Source organism: Pelecanus crispus, chromosome 2 (genome assembly GCF_030463565.1).
Source record: "Pelecanus crispus isolate bPelCri1 chromosome 2, bPelCri1.pri, whole genome shotgun sequence".
NCBI classification, from domain to species: domain Eukaryota; kingdom Metazoa; phylum Chordata; class Aves; order Pelecaniformes; family Pelecanidae; genus Pelecanus; species Pelecanus crispus.
In genome coordinates this window covers 78256369-78281703 of record NC_134644.1, presented here as the reverse complement: position 1 = coordinate 78281703, position 25335 = coordinate 78256369, and the positions used below count along the sequence as shown (strand labels likewise).

Genomic DNA, 25335 nt, shown 5'->3' with positions numbered 1-25335 from the left:
ATACTACCGATGCTGAAAATATTCTCAGTTTGCACAGTAACTACTTGTTAGTTTTCCTTCGCACACATGGTAGCACGTCTTTAACACACACAGAGAGGGAAGATACCAATGTTAAGTACAGTCAATTTCCTAAACAAACAAAAATGCCCCAATCCCCCACCCCACCCCCATACACTATTTGAAAATTAGCAATGATTGAAATCCCTCAGCTACTGTACAAAGACAGCCAGGGACAGATCATCCGGACTTTTATTACAATTCATCCCTTGCCTGACGCAAGACAAAGCTATGCAGTGACTCAAGGTCTCTCGTTCCGTTGTGTTCACTGACTTTCTTTCCACCTCGGAAAAGCAGAAGTGTAGGATAACCACGTACCTTCAAAAGACACACACACACAGAGAAGAAAAAAGAAACTTGGTATTAATGTCCAAACGCACTGGTACCCTTCACTTGTATTTACCTGACTCTGAAAAGCCACCAAACCCCTCTAAACCAATAAACCATTTTAATTTTTAAAAAAAATCAAAGCCAAACACCACACCAGAACTTCCAATGCCAACCTGCAATTTCTGAACATTTGTAAGTGAATGGGATAATAAATACATGTTCCTCTAGGCTCTTGGTGTGGCAGCTCCAGCTCTGTCTTCAGTTGTCTGCCTACCAGCACCGAAAAGCTTTTTTTTTTTCCCCTAGGAACAGAACTTTGCATCAGCTACCACAAGACTGCTTTGGTACTTCCACAGAGGGACGCTTCTTAAATTAGGGACTTCTTCAGCTTTCTCCAATAATGAGAATGACCAAGAAACGGTGTCAGCAGGTGCTGTTCTGGACTCTCTGGTTCTTTTGGCTAATGGAGAACACAGCTGCACTGTCACCAGGCACCCGCAATGCAGCAGCCGGCTCGGCTGCACGCTGGAGCCTCTAACATTTGGTACACAATACTATCCCGTGCATTTCAGATCTTTCACACTTACAGAAAATCTGCTGCAGACGTTACGTTCCACAGTGCAGTCTACTTCTGCTATTTTGACATCAGTCAAACCTGGAAATTGCTCTTTGGCAAGGTTCTCCCAAGTTGGAGCCAAGTTCTTACAGTGACCACACCTAGAAACAAAAGAGAGATTTGTTTAGCAGATATACCTTCCAGTTTATCTCTACTGTCTTGCTGCAAGAGCTGTAAGTTTAACTAGCTGCCTTTCCTATTCCCCTAATGATTTGGCCCTCCAACTCCTTTGCACTATTATGTCAGCAAATGAGCTAAGAAAACAAGTGATTTTATGTAAGTGAAGCACTGAAGTAGTTTCTGGCCTTCGTTAGTCTCCTCTGGAATGGTATTCTGGATGTCGGTGCATTAACATTTAACCCTACAGAGGAATATGAAGCCAAATAAAGACGAGCATGGAGAATATTTAAATAATAATAAAAAGATCACTTAGAAACAAACATGTTTTAAGTAAGGCACAGAAAGTCTGTAGTACCAATTAAGTTTTCAGGTAGCATATGACAGTTATGCTAAAGCTACATGGGCTGACTTTAATTATTTAAATAACATTTTAATTTCCCTATTAAATTTCTTCCAGTTCCTAATGGCCTCCTTGACCAACGTAGCATTGCCCAATGCTGGAAACTCAATTTCAATAGAGGCATTTGTCAACACAGATTCTGCTTTTATGAAACACTCCAGTAGTTTAATGCACTTTTTCACTGAAGGTACTTTGAAGTTTAACCACTACCACTGTACTTTCAGGTAGATCCGCAATGGAATTGTTTGATAGTCAATAAGTTTCACTTAGCAGATGGAAGAAAATATATGGGGCCCTACTCTGATTTGCATTAAATAACCATTCCAGTTATATCATCAATAACACCAAAAAAGCCTGTTTCTATTTTATTCCCTTTTGTCTCTACAGTAATGTGAGAATGCGGTCCACAGAGTGCACACAATGAAACACTAGTGTCAAGAGAGAAAATGATACTGTAAAATGGCAGGAACTATAGTAAAGTATTAATTTTGTTTATATTTTGAACTTGGCTAAACCAAGTTCATAACTTGAACTTCTTACTGCCTTCAAGAAGAATTCCCAAAGCACTTTAGACTTTAAAGCTGCATTGCTCATTCTGTTCTAACCCAGCTGCACCTTAATTGGGTTATTAAAACAGCCCCGTAATTGCCTCGAGGCTAGATCAGGGCATTTACAAAAATAAAGAAAGATGTCTCAGCAAAAGTTTTCTTAATGCAAGCCAGTGTATATTGAAACCACCTTCTTAATACACAGTGACGGTATAAAAGCATTTCTGACCATGCACAAACACTACTAGAACAGGATGATTTTATGCTTACTATGCAAGTTAACATTAATATTTATCCAAAACTAACTGAAAGACAGAACTAGCAAGCAACATAATAGTGTTTGCTGAGCCCTATATAAGTTAATCTACTTGGAAGAGAAAAAGGCCATTTATATGCAGAGGACTACAACTGTATACATAAGCCTGACTTTCAGAGCTAAAACTAGGATACCAGCTACATAAATATAGGAAGTATTTTCCTAAACGGTGGCTTTTTGAACATTGCAGCCAGGGAGTACACACTGGTTTCAGAATTTGAGTCTCTGCATCCTGAACCACCATTTCTCAGCCTGCCATCCAACATTCATCATGCCTGTGAGATCCAGCAGCACCCCACTAGAATCTCCCGAGATGAGGAGATGGTTAAAGTGCTGTATTATTAAGAAAAGTTAATTTAAGAGAAAGCATTTCTTTATCTCAAACTTTTCCAGAAAAAGTTTCTCGGATAATGCCAACAAGCCCTGGGTTCAGAAATGAGACTAGAAGCTGCTTTGTGCACATGTGTAAACTGAATTTACCAGCCAGTTTTGCTGGTGGCGTAGTAGCAGCACAGGCACAGATTCCATCTCAGTCCCTCACAGGGCACGGAGAGGATAAAGGGAGTGAAGAAGGAGCAGTAAACGTGACAGGGGGTGTGTGTGTATGGGCAGGTATTTCTTAACACAGTGGTGGCACAGACTTGCCCACATCCAAAAGCAGATCTTTCAGATGTCAGAGCACATAGATGTGGCTCTCAAGCAGCAAACCACACCTCGGTAAAAAGGGTGACAACACTGGAAAAGACTGCATCATTGAGATTACGTAAAACAAAACTTTCCCTGGTACTTCTCGCCTACAATAAAAAACACATTCATGCGTACTGTCAAGTTAAGCTGCAGTATTTTGATACTCCTGACCACATTTAAATATGGGCTGCATTTGCTTGTGTTGCTTTGTAATGGTGGCCTTTTACCACCCCAAACAAAAAAAAAAAATTATTTTTTATAGACTGCATTAATGGGATGGCTAGTGATGAAATCAGAGATATGTTATCTTTCACACAGTGCAATACAGCTTAATTTTAATCTCTTGCCCTACACTAGGCTTTCTTCTGTTGGCTAAGAGACTGGGCAACGGATGAGAAAGATGGCATGCAAGTTTCATTGAACTCAATCCAGGCACAAATAAGATGAAGTCTATAAACCAGAGAGAGAAACATAAAACTTTCTTTTTGTCTCAGAGAGGGAATAGTAAGAAAAGGGGGAAAACTTTTGTTCTATGAGTTTGTAATACTGAGGTCTTACCCCAGCTCGGCTCCCAGGCTCTGCTGGATATGCCAGTAGTGGCAGATGCCAGATAGGACATTACTTTTTTTCCCCCCCCAGTGCTTTCCATTGGGTGTCTACACCTACACCATCTGCACTGGACATCTCTACCTTATGTCACTGTAAGAACATATTACATGGAAGATACTCTTAAGAACATCTCAGAATTGTCACTCGTGCAAATTAGTTTTTGTCAGTTATTTGAAGAGTAACAGCCAATTATCCATAGCTCTACAGCCTGTACCAATTCCCAGGTGCACAAATGAGGCTTCCACAAGAGGCTGGTTGTGGCAGGAGAGGACCCAAAGGCCAGCATGGTCTCCTTTCTCAGCACTGGTGATACGCTCCCCACGCCCTACCCTAATCGAGGGACAGGAGCATGCTAAGCCTGCAAAGAAAGCTTCACTCTCCTTGTTCCCCAGCATTACCTGGAGGCTGACACAATAAAGCTTCTCTGTCAGCCTTTCCACAGAGAGGCATCCCAAGAAAGCAAAAACAGATTGAGCTTTTTTACTGTAACTCTTGCCAACACACACATTCTTCAGTTAATTCATGTTTTAGATCCAGACAACAAATACAGTACTACACACAACTCAAAGACCTACAGCAACTAATGCACCAACATCTTAAACCAGCAATAATCCTGAACAAGAACAGGTGCAAACTTCTTACCATGGAGCGTAGAATTTAATAAAGGTGATCCCCCTAGCAATGGTTGCATCAAAGTCTTTTTCAGAGAGAGAGAGCACTGCAGCCTGTTCAAAAGAAAAAAGAAAAAAAAAAATTCAGAATTTTTTTATATATAACATCGGCCAACTGAGCTACCTGAAAGGGAAACTGAAACTGGAAAAGATAATATTATTGATAATATAAACAAGAGTAGCAACAGCACACCTCACTTCTACCCCTCAGCTGCTTTCCTCCCCTAGAGACATGCAGACAAATGTGTATTTTACACCAAATCTCATCCATAATTGGAGAAACAAAACATCCTTATTTTCAGGGGATTTGCCTGTATACAAATTCTTAGTTGTTGGGAAAAAAAAAATCACCTTTGTTTTAATACACTGTCATGCAAATGTTTCAAGGAACAATCCTGAGAGGAGTTGGCTTAAAGCACGTAATGGCCATCTGAGAGTTGAATGAGGTATTCAAGGCATACAAGTGATGTCTTGACAGCTGTTCTCCCTCTGCTATATCCCTGCGTTGCATACATAGAAAAAGCTGTTACCAGAAACATATATTTGCCTGTCAAGAGGACATCACCACACCACACTCGCAGGGACGCCAGGAAGAATTTGTACTCCTGATAACATCAGGAGCAATGGCATGGGAGTGATGGGAGGATAGCACATTGCTTACAGACAGTCTCACATGAGAGCACGGAACCAAAACAAACTTCATTTTTTGTGTGAGACCCTTAAGGGTGGGAGGGATTAAAAATAAATAAATAGATCTCATGCCTATAAAAGCTTCTAATTCAAATGAAAGCAAAACAAAAACAAGAGTGCAACTGACAGTATTACCAATTCTACTTTAAACCCAGTAAGAGTTTTATGAAGGGAAGCCAAAAAGAAACTTGAAAATACAAATTAAAAGGTACTGGATAAACATTTCTGTAAATCATTATTAGTTCATGAAATTAAGTTATTCCATTAAGTGTTATTACCTCTAAAGAATTACTTAAAAATCAGAAATTATACTTTCTAATTATTAAATCATTACAAATTATTAAATGAAAAAAAAAAGAACAGTAAACACATATTCTTCTATCCTGAATTTTGTAAAGGGTATCTAAAACAGATGTTCTGAATATCATTTACAATCTAACATACCAAATCTGAAACCCCCATAAACAATGTCCTCTCCATGATCTACACAGTAAAATGTGCTTTAAAGATCTGTAGATTACTATCAGAATAGCAATGTGACCTATACAACCACAAAAATAAGTTGAATCTCAGATAGCTCATTTAGCTTGATACAGCTTATGCAATCACATAACTGAGCATCTGTTGGTCACTCTACCTTAATCCCTCCGGATCATTTTTGAGTAATTTTAGCGATGTCTGGCAGGAGACAAGTCTCACAGACATAAAAGTACAGCTTCCATGAAAGGGCTGGCATGTACTTGGCCCCTGTAAGACATGGGGGACTCCACGCAGGGGCCCAGCGCCGGGACACAAATGTGGAGCCAGGACTCTGCTTTTGCTGCCCATGGTACCAGCCGTGGGTTGCTGATGGGAAATGCAGTCAGTGTTTGCTGGCTACATGGGCCAGCCCCTTGTCTCAAAACTTGTGAAAACAAAACCGGAACCAAGACTTCTGAAGATAAGCGACCAAGAAGTGGTGGCATCCAAAGCTGAGATGTAACGTTGCAAAGACAAAGTTGAGTCCTACACTGTGTCTACTATTATTTGGCAAGACCCTGCCACCTGCCCCCCAATCCTTTCCTGTTCATATGTGTGCTGGTGCATGCAAGGCTAAGTTGGCATTTACATCACATGTGGTTTATGTTACTTCTATAAAAACAGAAAGACGACTAATTACTTTCTGCACTGTACTAACACCAGCTTGTTAGGATCTTCCAAATGTGAGGTCAAGTTAAAAAAAAAAATTGAGGGTTATGAAAATTGCAAACCTAATAATCACTTCTGGTAAACCACTTTATGTAAGATTAGTAACCCTGCTGGAAAAGTCAATTGGGAAAGGTAATATTCTCCTGTGAGAAGCTGCATAGAAACTGTATTTATATGATTAATGTTGACAAGTTGACACTTTTAATTGCATAAGTTCATTCTACATCAGAAGGGAGTGTAAATCACTGTCCCTTATTTTCTAGGCAGAAGTATTTTCCACATTTGATGAAAAAGTATGCTTGAAAACCATCCCTAATTTCTCAACCTCGCCAATTTTACATTCAGCTACAAGAAAAATGGCAGATGAAATGCCAAAGTGATTAAAAAAAGACAGAAAAACTAAATGACATGAAGTGCAACTATGCAAAGGTGATTAAGTTATTCCTGCCATTTCCTTGGTGACATTAATAACCCCTGTAGCTCCTACAACCAGGATTAGAATAAGCCTCCAAAACTGAGGAATTTTCTTGTCACAGGACACATGACCTTGCCACATTTAGATCAGTCTTCATAATCTTTACTTGTTTGTTGTTTCTGCTAAAGTATAGGACCCTGGCTTTTTTTAGCAGCTTAGCAACATGCACCATCCTCCTGGGTTCAAGCGAGAATCTTGCAAGAAACGTTCATCTTCATAGTAATGAAATATGCTGTCATACAGATCGAGGTGCCAGCAGTTCCACAGACCAAAAAAGACCACATTTATGCTACTATCTAAACAACTTATTGCAACCATGAAAAAGGAGCCAGATTTTTTTTTTTTTTCCTTCTCCAATTCATCAGGTTAGTAAACTAGAATTTATGGTCTGATTCCACTCATTAGTTACGAAAAAAATAACCAGGAAAGTATTTGGTACAGTTTACATCTAGAAATTGTCAAGCTATCAGAGAGAGAGAAACACATGGAAGACTTGGGACAGGCTGCTGAAACAGTCTGAACACTTGTAACACACTGCAGCATGCAGGAGCACTTACCTCAACACGGGTGGGTTCTGCAGGTGGCTGCAGGGCTTCGGCAGGTTTATCTGCTGGTGGCTCCTTCCCAGAGCTCTGCAGTTGGGAATCCACATACTCCTTTAAGGAATCAAAGTCCCTCTTCCCTTTGTACTGGTCACCCTGCAATTATCAAAATAATTTGTGCAAGTGTGTATATACAGTTAATCTAGCAAACAAATAATTAGCAAATAAATAATTATCAGGAAAACGTAAGATTGCCAAGCGTAAGCATATTCATAATAAATACGATTATCTAGTCGTTAAACTTCTCCATGGCATTCCATTCACTCCACATCTTCAGGATTTGCCATAGATTCTTCTGTACCAAAAGGGAACAATCTAAAATTTCCTTGAAATAGAAGTTATTTTAGAAACGTAGAAGCAAATTTTAGAAACTTTTCCACTTCAACCTTCATCTCTCACTCTAGCCAGCATTTTCAAGGTTTTATTTTTCTGAACCTAAAGCTACGGTAAGGAATAGTAAAATACCCATGACTGTTTGGTGGTGGTCTCTGTTACCATGTGAGCCGTGTCCAGTGTTTTGACAGGGCTGACCTGCACGTCACCTGAACTACACAGTTGCTCCTCTGGCCCACACACTTGTCACACATCCTCAGAAAACCCAAACAGTAAGGCAATGCTCTCTGGGCACCTAAGCTCACCTGGGAGCAAGAGACAACAGCTGCCTGCTGTGGGGCAGGCAATTCCAACAGCACCACTCATGAAAGTTAAGTCACATTTTTGAACCTGCCAGTAAAACCCTCAACCAGCTAGATCTTCGAGAACCCACAGTTTGGCTTAGATGCTTCCCCATAGCTCGGGTACTCTCACAACTCTAGAGAACAAGAAATCAGAGCACCTCTGAGCAGTTTCTAGTCTAGTCAAATCCACTGTTGGCCATCTCCAAACTGGCTCTTGCATGATTGCCCTCAGCGCTCTCTGTGAAAATTAGTACTAATTTCTCTGTTCAAAAGAGACATCATCTCTTTGAGACACTACACATCCATTTTGGATAAAACTCTTTTTTGAGTTTTGGTCCCAATGAGGTGTGGGCGACAAGCTGTATCTCCTCTCTCAGATGAGGAGTAACTCTTCAAGAAACAGCATACAATCTTCCATACATTAGAAGGAAGAACAGACACCTCTGCAACTATTTCCTATATCTTTGGAACTCTTTCTATGCATTTTCCTTCTTTTGTCATTCATAACGTTTCTTGTAACTATAGCCACCTTCCCCACACTGGGTCTAAATCACAAAGGAATTAATCTAAGATGATGCAAGAAGCCTGTACCTGCTTGTTTGTATCCATTTCAGCAGGGCAGGGGCAGTGCCCATTCATTCCTCCCAGGGTTTCTGCTGCATCTAACCAAGAGGGATGGTGTGATGCCAGACCAGTTATGACAAAGGGGATGATGGTATTACAGACAACAATGCTGGATGGCTGAAGCAGTTCTCCTCCTCCTCCCTCCCCTTACTGAATAGGATAATAGCAGCCAGAGAGATTTCCAGGAATTTCTGGGTCAGATTACTGGAAAGTTGTTGGGGTTGTTTTGTGTTTTTTTAAAATACACTGTATCAGCCCATAAAGGAACATGTGATTGTGGTGGCAGTATGCCACCAGGGAATACCACACTGCCAATGGAGAAAAGCCAGTTTGGTGTCAACAGAAATATATTGTTCAGACTAACGGCTGAGATTCAGCTCTACCAAATACAACAGCAGTGATCTGACTTTTTCTTTCACCACACTCTTGAATCAAGTAACGCTGAGCAACTCAAACTTCAATAATTACCAAGGGTCAAAAAAAATTGATCTGGCTTGTCAAGAAAAACCATGGCTAACTTTTCTAGATCAAGATAGTATGGTTCTGGCAAGGTATCTTGCCATCTGTAACTATCTGAAAAACAAACAAAAAAAAAAAGCAGGTGGAAAACCATTCTGGAGAAACCACAGAACACTTCCCATTCTTCAGACTCACGCCATATAGAGACAAAAGTTTAATTAACTGAAAACACCTCCAACTTTGGACATGCCACCATGTTTGACTTGAGCACTCCCTCAGCTTCCAGTTCTGCTTCTGACACATGCCAGGCACCGCTGCTCGAGCGGCAAGAAGGCCATGTATTTCCTGTGTGAATCAGGTTGGGATTCAAAAATCCAGGTACTGCTTAGTTTAAATTCCCCGGAGTGTCTGATCTTATAGGGGTGCTTATACCAAACCTCACGTGCACTGGCATGTACTTACGGCCACTTCCTCTTTAGAGTGCCAGAAAACTGCCACAAGCAACAGCCACTAAGCTGGATGGAGGAGCAAAACTTTTATCTCTCATACTGTAGATGTTCAAAAAGGAATGCAAGAAGAATGGGGCAAAAACCCCAAATGCCCCAAAACTTAGTGGGTAAGAGCTGAAAGAGGAGTCCTGGGTTCTCTGCTTGCAGACCTATTTTTAATATCCATTTAATACATTTAATTTATCTTGAAAGTGTGAAACCTATGATAATTAAACTACTAATTATATTATGTTTATTTGCTGCCGTTCATGTATGTGGTATTTATAAATATTTTACTTCCCCATAACTTCAGAATATTGTAATTCTTTTAATTGCTGCAAGGAAAAATTGTCAACTGGGCCCACAGGACTCTCACTCAGTGTGACATGAAGTGTTCAGATTTATGAGAAAGAAAATTTGCATCACTCAGACATCACTCAGCAGATAGGCACCAGTTACAGATGAGAACCTTCTGATACACATTGTGAAAATTACATAATTTGTTATTATTTCTCTTTCATCTATGTTTTTATGTTCCATAGGAGGTAAGATATTAAGATAAAGTACACCCAGAATTCTCTTACACAGCAGCATAATTGGAGATACTGCCTACAGATTTATGAACTTCATACCGGTTATTTGCAGAGCACAAAGAGCAAAATGCCCTAACTTTTATCTGTGGATGAAGGATACCTCTTCCAGTACCAGACTGAACCTCCAACATCCTTTTGCCTCACAGGCAGACTTTCCTATATGCCCACTTGATCTTTTTTTTCCCCCGAATGCAAACATAATCCAATTATTTTTCAGAAAAAAAATGGTCTAATCTTTTGCTGAGCTTGCAGACTCACCTTTTCACCATTACGAAACCAGAGGAGCGTGGGATAGCCACGAACTTGGGTTTCAGAGCAGACTTCGTAGTGCTGGGTACAGTCGACCTACATTTTGAAAAAAAACATAAACCATTCAGTGCATAAAATAAATATGCAGCAACCATCATAGTTTCCCTTATGTTTAAAATCTCAGAAAAATACAGGAACTAGCAATGCATGGCTTGGCAAAATTCAGTACCAAGTACTGTTTTGAGAATAATTATATCTACTTTCCAAATAGTGGTTTGGTTGTATAACTGGGAGGCTGTGTGTGTGTTTACTTTTTTTTTTTTAAAGAGGGATTGGGGAGGGAGGTACGATAGAAGGAAGTAGTAACAATTACAAAGAACAATGAGGACATAATTAAATATTCCAATTAAAACAAGTACTTGATATTCTCAGTTAATAAAATCACTGCACAGACAGTAAGACACAAAATGCTGATGTGAGAGCGCTTTAAAGTGAAGATATATTGGCTCATCCATTTTTTAAAAGACTGCTCTTTAAAGACGTCAGAAGACATGTCAACAGCTAGCAAGTTAATTTTCCTCCAAGGAAAGTTCTGAGTGCATAGCAACATTCAATTCCAATACGTCATAAACCAATCTGTGAAGTTGCCAGTTTACAATCTTTTTTGAAGCAGAGAAAAAAAGATAACTTAAGCATTGGAGCCTTTGCTTGACAAAGCACTTGGATTTCGAATTTTGCTTTAGAAACACTTTGCTCCAGATCACTGAAGATCAATTCCAAATATTAAACAGAATCCTGCCAGCAGGTATCATTACTGTTAAGACACTATTTCCCCAGATTACATGAAGGTCATGATTCAACCTTCTTAGAAACAGTTGTGTTTCCTGTTTACTTACAGACTTACAATCTCACCCAAGACATTTCAAACAGTTTCATAACACATACGGTTACACAAAATTGACTAGGCATCGAGACAAATCTTAGTGGCTGTATTAAATAGCAAATATCAGTAATAGTAACTGTGAACACAACAGACAAATGAGTAAAGCAGTAATTTGGAAATTTTTTGTTTATTTTCTCTGGATAACAGAGAATGGTAACTTCAAGAAGATACTTAAGCTAAGCAATGATTTTATCAGACAGCAAGCATTCCAGGTTCTCAAAAAACAAATCAGCAGATGTAACATTTGGTAAAGACACTATCAAAGGAGCAATAGCCTCTGATATTTTATTCTGAGAGGGAATCTAATTTTATATCCATCAGGTCTCAAAATTATGTATATGTCTTCTCTAAAGTTAACTATGCTGACCTGCTCTGCACATCTACAGTGTATCTGAATTAGCAGATTTTCAAAGCATTAAAAATAAAAATAATAATAAAAAAAAAAGGAAGTCAAGCTCATCACCCCTAGTAACAGCTGAAAGCACTATGAGGGCAGAGGCAGGGGAGGTAGCTGGGTTTTTGTCCTTCTGCAGGACTGACAACGCTGCTAAACTGTTACGGAGTCTTTCAGCTCAGTGGAACCACTCTGAAAGCTTAAGGATATGAAAGTTGAGCCCAGTCAGTTTTCCACCGTTGGCAAATACAGAGGGATTCACATCATGAGCCACCTGGACTTAGGTACGGGTCAGCAAATAAAGCCAGTAACTGCAATTGCCAGACCACCTCCATACCTCTGCAAAGAAGTCACTCCACGTACAAGTAACAAGCTCCCATGGTAAATACACCACAGAATCTGGTTATCAACCCTAAGGGAAATAGTAAAGCAGGATAAGATATCAGTTTTTAAGGTGGAAGACCCTCTGAAACCTTCAGAAAATTCTATGGGGGTAGAGAGGAAAAAAAGGAGAAATAATTCATTATAAAGAGCCCCATAGGTCTGAAACTTGCTAAGCAATCCAGTGCTGTAAATAGCAAATTGGAAGTCACTTTCCCACTCAAAATAAATTCTGAAGTCTATCAAGTTCTGACAGACGGGAAGCATAATTTAAAAAATCTCAAAATATTATTCCCTGCATATGAAGTATTAGACTTATTTCCAACTCTGAAGCACAGGGAGCTAGCTGTGTTTCTAACAAGTCCTTGCTTAAAATGAGGGAGTCCCGTCACTGTAACAAAACAGCCATCTCTTCAAAACAGAGTGAACTACTGGATGTGCAAGAAAAAGATAACCATCTCAAAATTAAAATAGGAACTATGACTATAAAAGGACTGAAGAAGTGACAAACAAAACAACTGTTATTTGCAAATCACAGCACGAATAGCATGATACTTGGCTGAAATATTAATTCACACTGAACACATTTTCAGACTAAGAGCACTTCACCTACCTTGCCAATCTTGACAGTTTCCGAATGCTCAAAGGCTTGAGCCAGCTGTTCCCAGGTTGGGGCCAAAGCCTTGCAATGCCCACACCAAGGGGCAAAGAATTTGATAAAGTGATTACCTTTTAAGTCAAAGAAAAGAAGAAAAAAAGATTTAACTCATTTGGAATGAATTTGGCTGCAATTAAAGACTAGGTACTAATCTCAGACTGCAAATTTATCGTGGTATTTCCTGAGTTAAAGATAGGAAACACTGTGAATCAAAGGCCAGGACAGAATACTTCAGCAATTAGGTTTTCAATACTGTATGCAGTCCCAGTGTTGCCAATTTCCCTGAAAATCCAGCTTCACAACCTCAAGCCAACAAATGAGATATTAAGACTGATATTTTTAATCTAACCATTTGCTACAATGTCTAATTCTACCATGTCAATCACTTGCCCTATTACAGAGTAGAAAGAACCACCAAGGAACATGTATTTATAACAGCATAAATGAAAGTAAGTATTAGACTTCAACTTAAACATTTCTTAGGAAATACCACTGCATTAAGTCTGTGAACTACCTAAATAATTTTGTTAAGCTTTCCATTCTCCTTTTTCTGCCCTGCTTTTTGTATTTCCATGTCAACTATTCAGAAATCGCTGTCTTTAGTAGATTTTTGCAGTGTTTTATAGTGAGGAGAGTCTTTGTACTATCTCCTACTAATGTTTAGTTTAAAAGTATAATCTTAATTGCAGAGTACCAGAATATATAATTTCCTTCAATTAAGAACACTATTAAGATGCTGCACACTTTTGTACACATCAAGGCAAGGTTCTGTTAATACTAAATAAAAATGAACTTAATTAAAACGGGGAAAAAATCAATTAGTTTGAAGGAAATGGCAGCAACTAAAGAAAACCTCTTTTTAACAGAATTATTCATCACCCTTTGAGGACTGCTTTGAGGCTGATATTACTAGAATTCATTTCTAGTTTGAGGGCTTGTTCACAAAAGGAGGTCAGTGGAAAGATGTCACAAGACAACTAGGAAATGTAAACTGCAATAGTAGTGCACTCTTAACTTGCCTGTTCCGCACCAGGAATACTTTCAAACTAATTGACATGCTTTGCTTTGGTCAAGTAAACTGCAAACTGAAATTTCTCATGAATGCATAAGAACATCTAGTCAAAATCAGCTATTCCATACCTCATGCTCTGTGATATACTCTCCTCCCCGATAGGAAAAAAAAAAAAAAAAATTTCCTTTTTGCCCTAGAGCACCAAAAAGGTAAAGGGACACTTTTCAAGAACAAAAGTCAACCCTCCAGCTGGAACTGCTAAGCCTCCTGCTAAATTTAAGCACTGATCATCTTGTAACTGAAGTCAAGAGAGGACAACAGCTTTATAGATGATCATAAACCTGCTCAACCATCGTATATGCCCATAAGAATGCCTCTATGAATGCCAATGGATACAAAATTAAAATATTACAATAAAAATATTAAAACATTTACACATACACTGAACTTAAATATCTTCTCAGACTGTAAAGTTCTTTAATGCTTAGCATCTGCCTGATGGTTTAGAGAAGAATCCATGAAGAATTTTGATGTAATTCTGTGTTAAGCCACACAGGCTGGGAAATTTTAAGTTAGCTGCACAAAATGCTCTTTTACACTTGAAAATATTTCTAATTAGTTAATGGTTACTTTAAGAAGCTCTAGTATCTGCCTCACTGGTGGTATCGCATGGGCACAGATAGTTAATTTAATCCGGCCTTTGTTTTTAGGAAAACAGATAGAGATGGTAGGATCATCTGTTGTTATGGCAGCCCAAAGTTTGCATTATAAGAACTTGCTCATTCTCTAAAAAACCCACCATGTGGGGGGTTAAATTTCCCATGTTAGGTATCACTCCTGGCATTAATTTTAAAGCTGCCAGATAAGTATTTTTAAAAATGGCCAAACTGAGGTGAAGTGTTTTGCCCACATTAAATTCTGGAGGAAGGAAGCTAAACAATATCAAATAAGGGGCCAGACTGGAGTGGGATGGGGGCAGTAAGGAGGAAGCGGGTGGATTATATTTATCCAGAAGAGCAGCCTGGGAGTAAGAACAAGTCAGCACTGAGGGAAAGAGGAAACAGGACTTGCAAAAACACAAAGTGAGCGGCAAGGCAGTGACTGAGCAAGGAACTCAGGGAAAGAGCCAGTTTAGCTGTGCAAGCCCCACTAGCTTCTTCCATGTGGTTAGGGGCCTTAATTGTACTGCCTTCTGAGAGGAGTGCTGTTCCTTAAACTTTCTCATGGTGTGCAACATGTAATTAAACTACTGGATTTTTACACAGTCTGTAGTTTCAATCCACTTTGACTAGGTATTACTGGAAAATAAAAGTGGGAAGGAGGTACCTTGAAAACTAACATTTCTGTTGCAGACTCCCACTACTGATGTCTCTGTGAGCAAGTACCTCTTGCTTATGAAAACAACAGTTACCTTCTGCTATGTGCATCTTGAAATTGTCTGCTGAGAGTTCATACATTCCCTGCTTAGGTTCAGGGGCTTTTGGTGGTTCCACATCAGATTCTGGATCCTATTCATGAGAAAAATTAATTTTTATTTTCTTGTACAGTAAATACACAGTATTTGATTCCTGTATCACACCCTTCTGTGGTAGTGCTGTAAACCCTGTACTCTGAAATTTTAAATTCCTAATATTTAGCTTGATTTACATATCTAATGTTTCCTAACAAACAACTGCTTGAAAGGAAAATGTGAAAAAGATTACCACACAGAAAAGAGCTATCACAGTCATTGGCATAACAAAGTCCTTCACCGTGCTGCAGTATAGTCACAGAGCACAGTAATTGCTATGGCATTCATCACATCACCATGTATTAATACACTTAGATTACATAACAGTTCCTCTGTAGCATCACACATCAGCCACATCTGCCATTGCGCCAATTTCAGTGGTCTTTGGGTTCTTCAAAAATAGCTAGTGAAAAAGCTATTTTCTGCTGCCCTAATGCAGGAAAGAGAGACCAAATGGCTCCAGGAAGGCAGCTACAATGGCAAAAGAGCAAACACTTTAAAAGTATAACTTGCAGCAAATCCATTGGCGCTTCAGCAAATGCAAGTGACTACTTTCTAGATACTGCAGTCAGAGCTGGAAAGAATTTTTTTTAAGAACCTCAAAGTACATTTCTTAAAATAGTTTAGCATTTAATGTTTAATTATTAAAAATATCACATTTGTTTAAATATAATCATGTTCTAATCGTGCAATCACTAAGGTTTTATCTTGATTAGAAACAGCAATTATAAATTTAATTTTAGGCAAGGCTTGACTACTATATGTAAGCACTACCTCTAAATTCAAGGGTTTTCCTAATGACACTATTAGCTTAACTTACCTAACCGATTCTCTTAAACCCTTTCTTTAGGCTACAACATTATCAGATAATAACTGAGCTAAATATGGCATCATGTTTTAAGAGGTAATTAAGCCCAACACAAATGCAATTTATAACATATTATAGCTAAATTGTTTTTCTTATTCTAGAAACATATGGCCTACAGGTGTCAACTAAATTGACACTAAGAATTACATCTTAAAATGTCAATATGCTAAACATTAAAAACTGCATTATGTACTGTAGTTTTAAATACAGGAAAGAAAGGGCAAGTCACAGGATGACAGTCTTAATTACTATTGTGACTTATGTGGAAGCTGATCCATATTGTTATTGCCACCTGACTTTTATTCTCAGGAGCAGATTTCCTCCTCAAAAATGAAACCTAACCGATAGAAATGATAGATAAGCAAGTCTGCAGAAGGGAATATTTCCTTTTCTTATTTCCTTTCCACTTACAGATGGTTCTTCATTTAGTTTCTCCAACATCCAGTTTTCCAGTGCCTGGAAGTCCCTAGGGCCTTGGTATTTCAGAGGTTCTTGTCCTGGTTTAAACAGCTTCAGGCTAAAGGATCGAAATGCAGAAAAGAGTGAGGCAAAAATTTTTTACACAGGAAACATTCTCGGAAAGCTAACACACTTTGCTAATCCACAGCAATGCAGCTCAGGCTGCAGTACCAGCTCTCTTGACTATTAACATCAGCATCAGGAATCTCCCTCAGCTTAAAGGGTCATGGCCAGAACTTAGGACACTTTCTCACTCCCATGTAAGCTTTTAAAGGACATTTTAAAAACAGCAAAAAGAAATACCGTATTAAAAATCAACATAGTCTGATATTACTTTGATCAATAAGCAAGAGCAAATAAAACATTGCAGCGTTCAGTTCAAGGTTCATCATTCATTATGCCTATGAACCCTATTTCAGTTTGTCAAAAAGCATCAATTTGTTCTGTTCACCCGTCTCCATCACCAAAGGAAAGGTATCCAATGCTTATTTTCCCAGGAATTTCTTTCTCATGTTTTGTTCCCTGACTGCTGGTGGAATGTAGGACTTTTCATGTGGTATTAAACTGATTAAAAACATGCTGAAACAAGTTAATAGGACAAGGAAATAAGTGATTACTTGTAGGGATTCAAGACTTCATAATTATAACATTTAATAATTGCTATCAAAACTTTTCCATAAACTACCTAAAGCTTCTACTATTAAATATTTGTTAAAATTGCAAATTTATTTGGTAAAGGGGCAATATCGACATCTGACCTAGTCTTATTTTTTTAAAGCAAATCATAGTTTCAATTACTACTGTCACCTAGCCCTCAGAATTCCCCTTGCCAAGCTGTCATTTTGTACTGCTTTTTCTTTTTCTTGAAATGTTTTTCTCTCTCTTCTTGTTCCACAGTTGGAAAAAATGAACATATAAAAGTGTTGAAAAACCACATAATGCAAATACATTCAAAAGAGATAGGAGCTCCCACTGCCTTTTCTATTTAAGGTATCTGTGAATATTCCTTGTGATAATAAAAGGTCAAAATTTTTTTGGGGAGGAGGGGAAGGCAACTTTTGTAATAAGAAGGAAACAAAAAAAGTGAAACACAAGAACATCTAAAATACACCTCATGGCAATCCTTTTGCAGAATAACAAGAGAAAAAAAAAAAAGATACCAGCTTAAAAAGCCAGCTGCACCTTTATTTTCTTCAAATGAGGATAAGTTTTCTATAGTTCAGTTGAGAGTATTTTGCAGTACCAAATAATCCTGAGACAACTGTAGTAACGAGCACAGGGACCTGCTCAGACAGTTTTACTCTCAGAGGGATGGAAAGGGGATGCAGCCTTTCCTTTGACGGGCGTTTGGAAAAGCAGTGCAGGGACCAGCACATCCTGGACTTGCCACAATCCCTCTTGTGCCCGAGGAAGCTGTGAAATTTCCCTCGTTGAAGGTTTTTAAAAACAGGCTAGTTAAAAACTGACTCAGACAGGAAGAGAATTAATATCATGAACCCCTCTTCATTTCTGTATTTCTGTAACTAGCAAATGACTGCCTTATCATTTGTACTTTTCAAGTAGATGAAAGTCAGCACCAACTATTCCTAGATATTCAATGACCTTAAGGGGGGGTGGGGAGGGGGGGAAGCAATTACACATCCATTAATTTCTTTCTCATTCAAAATCTCTGCTGCTCTTTCTATCTTACAAGGAACAGCACCACAATATAATTTATTCAAATATGCAAAGACGACCAATGCTCACTTTTGGGGATATTAAAATAGAGTTGTAATATTCATTGTTTCTTGGTATTTCTAGTGGAACTGAGCCACAAACTGCCCTTAAGGACAATTCCTATTTCAACAAGGTCTTTGCTATTTATAACTCTCAACTTCTACTCATCTGCATCAAAGTGGGTACAGCTAAGAGTGTATGTCAAGTTCAGGCTGTTGCTGGGGTCAGCAGTAACACTAGACAAAGTGAGCAAAGGGAAGGAAACTGAAAAAATACAGGCTGTGGAAGGGCTACAGCAGATGGCTTTCTCTGCTTATCATCCCTAAGATGAGTAATTAGTGAAGCAGTTGAAACCATCCCATCCATTTTTGCAAGAAGCTTTAAAGAAGACACAAGTGAAAAAAATCACTTTGCTCATTTTGGCAGCTAAAAAGGGAGCACACGTATCTAACCCAAAAGCACTATCCAGGCTGACCTCTCATAGATACTCTAGATCATGTTCTGCCTACCAAAGTTGAGGTAGTAAGGCATATATCCTTTATAACAGGGTAAGTTTAACAACCTTAAACTCCAAATGAATTTCTCCTAGATAGATATAAGCAAATTACCTAGAAAAAGTCTGTACAACATCACCACTGCTATGCTAAGTGATACTATTAATTCATCATTTTATGAGCACCAAGTTCACTCAAAAATTTAAGAGATCACCTATACATTAACTATGAATGGTGCAGTGTACTGACGAACTTGTGACAAGTTATTTTTAAAAGTACTGTTACCAGAGACCAGCTCTATCATGCATATCACAGCTGTATAATGCACTGTTGCTTGAGAAAGAGGTACTCTCAGAGAGAAGAAAAGGAGGATTCTGGACTTCATTTAAACACAGCCATCTTCCAAGACATAAAAAAGTTTCTTTAAAAAAAATAAAAAAAGAGTAGTATGTATCACATGATACTTGGCAACACGGTGAAAAGGCTTAAAATGAACATATGAGGTCCAAAGGGCTACAAAGAAACCCACCAAAAATATAGCTTAGAAGTTAGCTTCAACAAATTGGCAGAGGATCATGGAAAACGAAAAAAGAAAAGAAACAGGAGCAGATGTCCTTTTATACTTACGTAGGGTATCCTCGGATGCCAAATTCAGAGCACAGTGGAGTATCTGTAGTACAATCCACTTTAACAACATAGACCTGTGGGTTTTCCATGTTGTTGTATTTATCTCCCAAATCATTCCAAGTTGGCTGGAGACGCTGACAATGCCCACACCTGCAACAAAAGGAATAAGATATTTGCTTAATAGTTGCCCATGTTTAGAGGGGAATGAGTCTACAGAAAAGACATACACAGAACAGTCAGAGATTTTGATAAATTTAAAAAGAGTTAAGTCAGAAATCTTCCATACTCAAGCACTGTTACACTAAGCAACAGTGAATACTATTAAGCATTGTAGGACACTGCAAACACATCCCATGTAAAAATCGTCAAGAGACGACAACTTTTTGCTACTATCTTTTTACATGACAAAGCCTACTGAACACCCCCTGAACTTAGTGAGGCTATTAAGAAAAGCACTCTTGGTCTTCCAGCTTTCTAGAAAAATCCTACAAGGCTGTCTAGCTTTCTTTCTGCTCTAATGTTTCAAAATACTGTATATTTTAGCAGCAGGTAAGAAGATAATGGTTTCTAGCCTCGTCGTAAGGTCATTTGTGCTTATGTACATCACAGGAATTGTAACTTGCGAGTCATGAAACCCATCAGGACTGATTTCTGAACAGGGTTTCTCAAAATCCTCCCATACTGTCCTTTGTCCCAGCAGCACACCATCAACTAATTATATCTGCATATACACAGAAAACTGGCCTCACACAGTTGCTATAACATCAGCTCACCAGAAGTAGAAAATGGCTATTATTCTTCTCATTGTTTTTCTAGTCGTTCCAATCATTGTAGCAATACCTTATTCCTGTAACTACAATTAAAATTTTTTAAGGAATGGATTTTCATTTCTCTTTAATGCTGCTTTTGCCAACCCTCCAAGACATCTAAAAATACATAATTGGATTAACAGAAAACATTCTCAACCTGGCAGTATGAAAGCTAGGTCATGCCAAGGGCAATAACAGACAGTCTACTTTGTAAGTAACAATTCAAACACCATTAAGACTTTGGAGAAAGTTGCTCCCATTTAAAACAGCTTCATTTATACAGCTGGTTTTGAGTCCACTTGTAGAAAAGCTGCACGGATTCACACCTTTCCAGTTATCCTGATATCATTAAGGCAAAAAAATAACCTTGAGATTTACTTCAACATAAAGAATGTCTTCTGACCTCAATAAGGTCCTGTTACAATCAGTCGCAGTAGGTCACACATATTCCCACTGTGTGAGGGAATACAACCTCCCAAATGATCTTATTCTGAATTGTCATGGTGGAGGGATACAATGTGTTATTACCAAAATCAAATATTCCTTAAATATTTAACTTCAGACTGAAGCCTCTCCATACTCAACTCTTTCATGGAGCTTGAATTAAGAGGAGGATTTTGGATTCCCTGGTCCCTTCCCCTAACAGCTGCGGGGATTTTAAACACTGAATGAATACTGATTGGTGTTAAAGAACTAGATAAGGGAATCTCACGTAATTAACCCGCTGTTTTTTAAGTGCAGAACAGAGCTGCCTTGTCCATATTTAACACTGTGATCTCTGCTATACACAAAGTTCCCCTTTCCCTTCCTTCTTCAGATTACATGAGCTAAAATTGAAAACGAAACAGGAGAAATGCTCGTACCTGAATCAGTAACCAACTAGTTAGTCAGTCCTGGTTTTAAAAAAAATTCAGTGTTACACAGAAGGAAATACAAGACAAGACAGTCCCAAAAATACTTTTTTCTGAAATTCATAAGGTGTAGCTGCAAAATATATAAAAACAGAGAAGTCAAAAATAAATAAAAAGAGCAAGCCCATGCAACATCCTTAGCCCCGTGTACCTACACAGCCTTTCGTTGCTACCACTCCACATTACACCAGTGGGGCTGGAGGAGCAGCCAATTCTACCACTGGGGACGGTGGAGACCTTGGCATCAATGAGGAGTCCTGCTCTTCCTTCCCTACATGGGCTAGGAAGGTGCAAACATTCATAATCTCTGTTTACAAATGTAAATGAAGATCCAAACGAGACTAACAAGGCCTTAGGAAAGTTCCACCTTTCTGAAAAAAAAAACCAAAACAAACCCCTGCTTCTTGTACACCACTAACATCAGGAGGTATGGGTAAAAGGACGTTATTTGCAAGAGTTTGCAGCTAGGTTGCCCATTTTAACTCTGAGCAACTATGTGCCACAAGTGCTTGTGCCTGGATATTATTTTGCTGTGGCAGTACCTACAGAGTACCAGGCTGTTCTACCTCACACTGACAGGTCAGCGCTCCTCCCACAGTACCGGCACTTCTCATGTGCAAAATTGGATGGCGGACTTCCTGTGCCATGACAAGAAGGGATGTAAATGTACATAAGGACCCTGTATGTCAAAACTGCAGTTACTGATAAGCCCTCTGCAGTCAGTGAGGAAAACAGACATTTCTGGAGGCCACCGGTAGAGCCTGAGCTCTGCAGCTAGCAAGGGCAGCTCCACAGCAAGACATAGCACAAATCATTATCCAATTAAAAATGTTGGTAGACCCTGGGATAGACAGGCACTACATTACAAGCAGCACAGGACCAGTCTTGCTCTGGACAAAAGAATCCAGCTAAGGTAAAATCCAGTCCACAGAGTTCAATTCAGCAGCAACAAACTCTGGTGATCAAGTCTGCTTCAGCTCCAGAGGTTTACCAAGAGACCACACATGTTGAAAAGATCTCTAATGGTCAAAATAACGCAATGAAACTACTCATTTAAGATTCCTTCCAACTACCGAACCAGGGGAACCTCATTCCTCTGTAGACACACAACTGGCATGGCCAACATCTTAAGAATATCTAGTGCCCCTGAGAGAGTAACCTGCTTGTGGTTCTGTCCCTTGTCAAGGGTAGCTACCAAGGGGGACAGCCTGATGACTGAAAACCTTACACATCCGATGGCAAATGACTTGGAACGCTCTCTCTTTGGGGTAGCCCGCAACATTTGAAACGAATGTAGGACCTCATGTGTACCGCTGCTGTCTGGGCGTGAGGCCTTCAGCAATGTTCGTTTCAAGAATCCAGAAGAGAAGAGTTACATCATCTATGTCTAACCCAACTCTTACTGGTAGCACTGACGAGGCAACATTAGCAGCATCCATAGCAATCTGAAAGACGATCCTAGCTGAACGTTGGGTTGTTTGCTAGACTTCTCCTTTGTAACTACAGGGACCAGTGCCGAAACGCATACCTCCGTGAGAAGCACTGGAGGAGATTAGCACGCTAACATCTCCTAGGAATAGGGCAAGAGGCTTTAATATAGACTCCAGGGCTGTCAGGTTGCTGCCTGATCCCACTGACGATAAAACTACTGGTGTGTATAAGCACCTCTCAAGCACTCGGATGTTCCCTTTGTCCTTCTCTTCCCCTTGGACCTGAAAGCTGGCCCTGTTACTGCCTGTCAGGAGCCAGGAGTCCAGACCAAGGGCGCTGAAGCCAAGACCCAGAGATCTGGAGGAGGCTCGCTAAGGGCAAGAAGAACGTCCAGAGAAGCTGCAACAAGTCCGGGAAACGACGCAGCTCCCTCACGCTCGAGTTGGGCAGAGATCCTCAGCCCTCCCAAGGGCACAGCGTGGTCCAAGTTTGCAAGGCCAGTGCTCCCTTTGATGCACGGTGAGGACGCACAGCATACGCTGGACTCTGCAACAGCCTATTTGGCACTGGGTCTCCTATGAAGACCGCACCAAGATAAAAGCTCATCTGGTTTTAGGGATGCCTGTGAAACAGTCAGTCAAAGCGTGGACAGACACAGATACCATCACCTGAAAACAGAACAGAGCAGAAGCACCCCCTCTCTGCAGAGGGATTGCTTAGGCCTTACAGCACTCTCAGGCAAAGGTCCTTCACCAGCAAGTCAGGTGTCCTCCGCTTTTGTGATCTTCAGAGAACAAAGGAAGCCATCTGCTCTTTCAAGCTTTTGCTTAACATTTTTGCGTGGCATAAACAAGTCGATGTTAATAACAAAAAAAGAAGTAGTTCCTCAGTTTTGGAAGGAAATCCTTTTCTGCTGTTGATTTCCAAGAGCGTCATGACTCATGTATGCCTAAATGGCACCATGTACCAACGGATAGTTAGGATCAAAACATAACTTTTGTACACTGTTCCCTTAACTTTATCTAAATGTAAGAAAACTTGGCAAAAAAACCCAACAACCAACCAACCCAAACAACAAAACTCCCAATAACACCTACAGGTAAGTCAGATAAAAAAGGACAGGGGAAGAGACGAAGGAAAAAGAAGAGTATGAGCAACCACCAGAAAGGCCCAGAGATGAGAAGTACTATCCTCTTGACAGCTGTAACATCCAGCAAAGCCCTGTTCTCCTGCTCTTCTCAGCTATTCTTGTGTCAAACGCACCAGCGCAGGACAAAAGCCCAGCAGGTCTCTTGCAAATCTGAGAACTCTCCAGCTCTGCTACGGCCACCTGCGGCCTCGGGGACGCAGCACTATCATTATACCGCTTTCGCTCCACATTTATCCTTAAATTTCGCGACTGCGAAGTGAACATAACTTCTGCAATGAAAGTATTTGTGAGACTGGGGGGCACAGGGTAAGAGACAGTCACCAAATTGCACACGCTGCCATACGCAGAGGCCGCACGCCCTTGCTCTCTTGGAGGCTCTTGCTCTCTTTGAGGCACGACGTGAAACGGAGTCCAGGGAGGGACCCGCAGGGCGGCCGGGGGCCGGGGCCGGCTCCAGCCCAGCAGAGCCGGGGCAGCCCCAGCTTGCCCCCTCGCTGCCCGGCGGAGCCACCTCTCCCGCAGGCCCCACGCTTCGGGTGCCCATGGACCCCGCTGCCGCGGGCCCTCGGGGAAGGGGACGGCCCCCGCGGGCCGGCCCGGGCCGGCTGAAGCCCCCGGCAGGGCCAGCACGGCGGCGGAGGCCCGGGCCAGGCACACGCGAGGCTTCGCCTTCGCCTTCAGCTCCCCGGCCCGGCCCGGCGCCGCGCAGCCCCCGGCTGCCCCTGAACGCGTGGTGTCCCCCCCCCCGCCGCCCCCGGGGAAGGCGCCCGGCCCGGCCCGGCCCCGGCGGCTGGGGCTCAGGGCGGCGCGACCCCGAGGCCTCCCCCGCCGCCGGCCCGGCCCGGCCGCCTCCCGCCGCCACGTCAACGGGGGAAGAGGCGGGCAGGAGGGCGCCGGGCCGGGCCGTGCCGGGCCGGGCCCCGCCGCTCCGGATACCCACCACGGGGCGAAGAACATGACGAAGTGGGGGGCGGCGGTGACGCCGTGCCGCAGCATCTCCGCGCTGTAGAGGTGCCGCCCGTGCGGGTCCGCCTCCGCCGCCGGCACCGCGTCCGGGCCCGGGCCCGGCTCCGGCTCAGCCCGCCCCGGGCGGCCGCAGAGGACGGGGCCGAGCACGGCCAGGGAGAGGAGGCGCCACCAGGCCGGGCCGCAGCGGAGCGGAGCCATCGCAGCGCCGAAAGAGCGAGCGGCCAAAGCCCCGGGCGGCTGCTGCCGCCTCCCTCCCCTCCCCGCCCCGCCCGGGCCGGCGCCGGCCCCGGCCCCCGCCCCCGCCCCCTGCGGCTGCCGCCCGCCCCCCCCCCCCCCCCCCGGAGACGCGGGCACCCCCTGCACACCCACCCCCGGGACCCCTCCTAATGGGAAGAAAAAGATTCGGAAAAAATTAAAATAATGTTTTCAATATATATCTCTTCTGTATTATCTTATTTAAATATAACATGTGGCATTTAATACTATATTTATATATTATACTACTATATTAATATGACATTCAATGTTACCTTCATATATTATACTAATATATAACTTTATATTAAAACATTTAAAATGATAATACGCTTTATATATATACACA

The 25335-nt window shown here is 41.1% G+C and overlaps 1 protein-coding gene across 1 annotated transcript; it reads right to left on the bottom strand.

Moving 5' to 3' along the window:
- Positions 1-252: 252 nt before the first annotated feature.
- Positions 253-24929, bottom strand: TXNDC5 (thioredoxin domain containing 5). The gene is made up of 10 exons (XM_075706075.1): positions 24703-24929; positions 19462-19611; positions 16577-16682; positions 15199-15295; positions 12731-12846; positions 10409-10495; positions 7265-7405; positions 4326-4408; positions 975-1104; positions 253-375 (listed from the first exon to the last, which is right to left on the bottom strand). The coding sequence occupies exons 1-10, from the start codon at positions 24927-24929 to the stop codon at positions 253-255; spliced, it is 1260 nt and encodes a 419-aa protein (XP_075562190.1).
- Between the last annotated feature and the right edge of the window lie 406 nt (positions 24930-25335).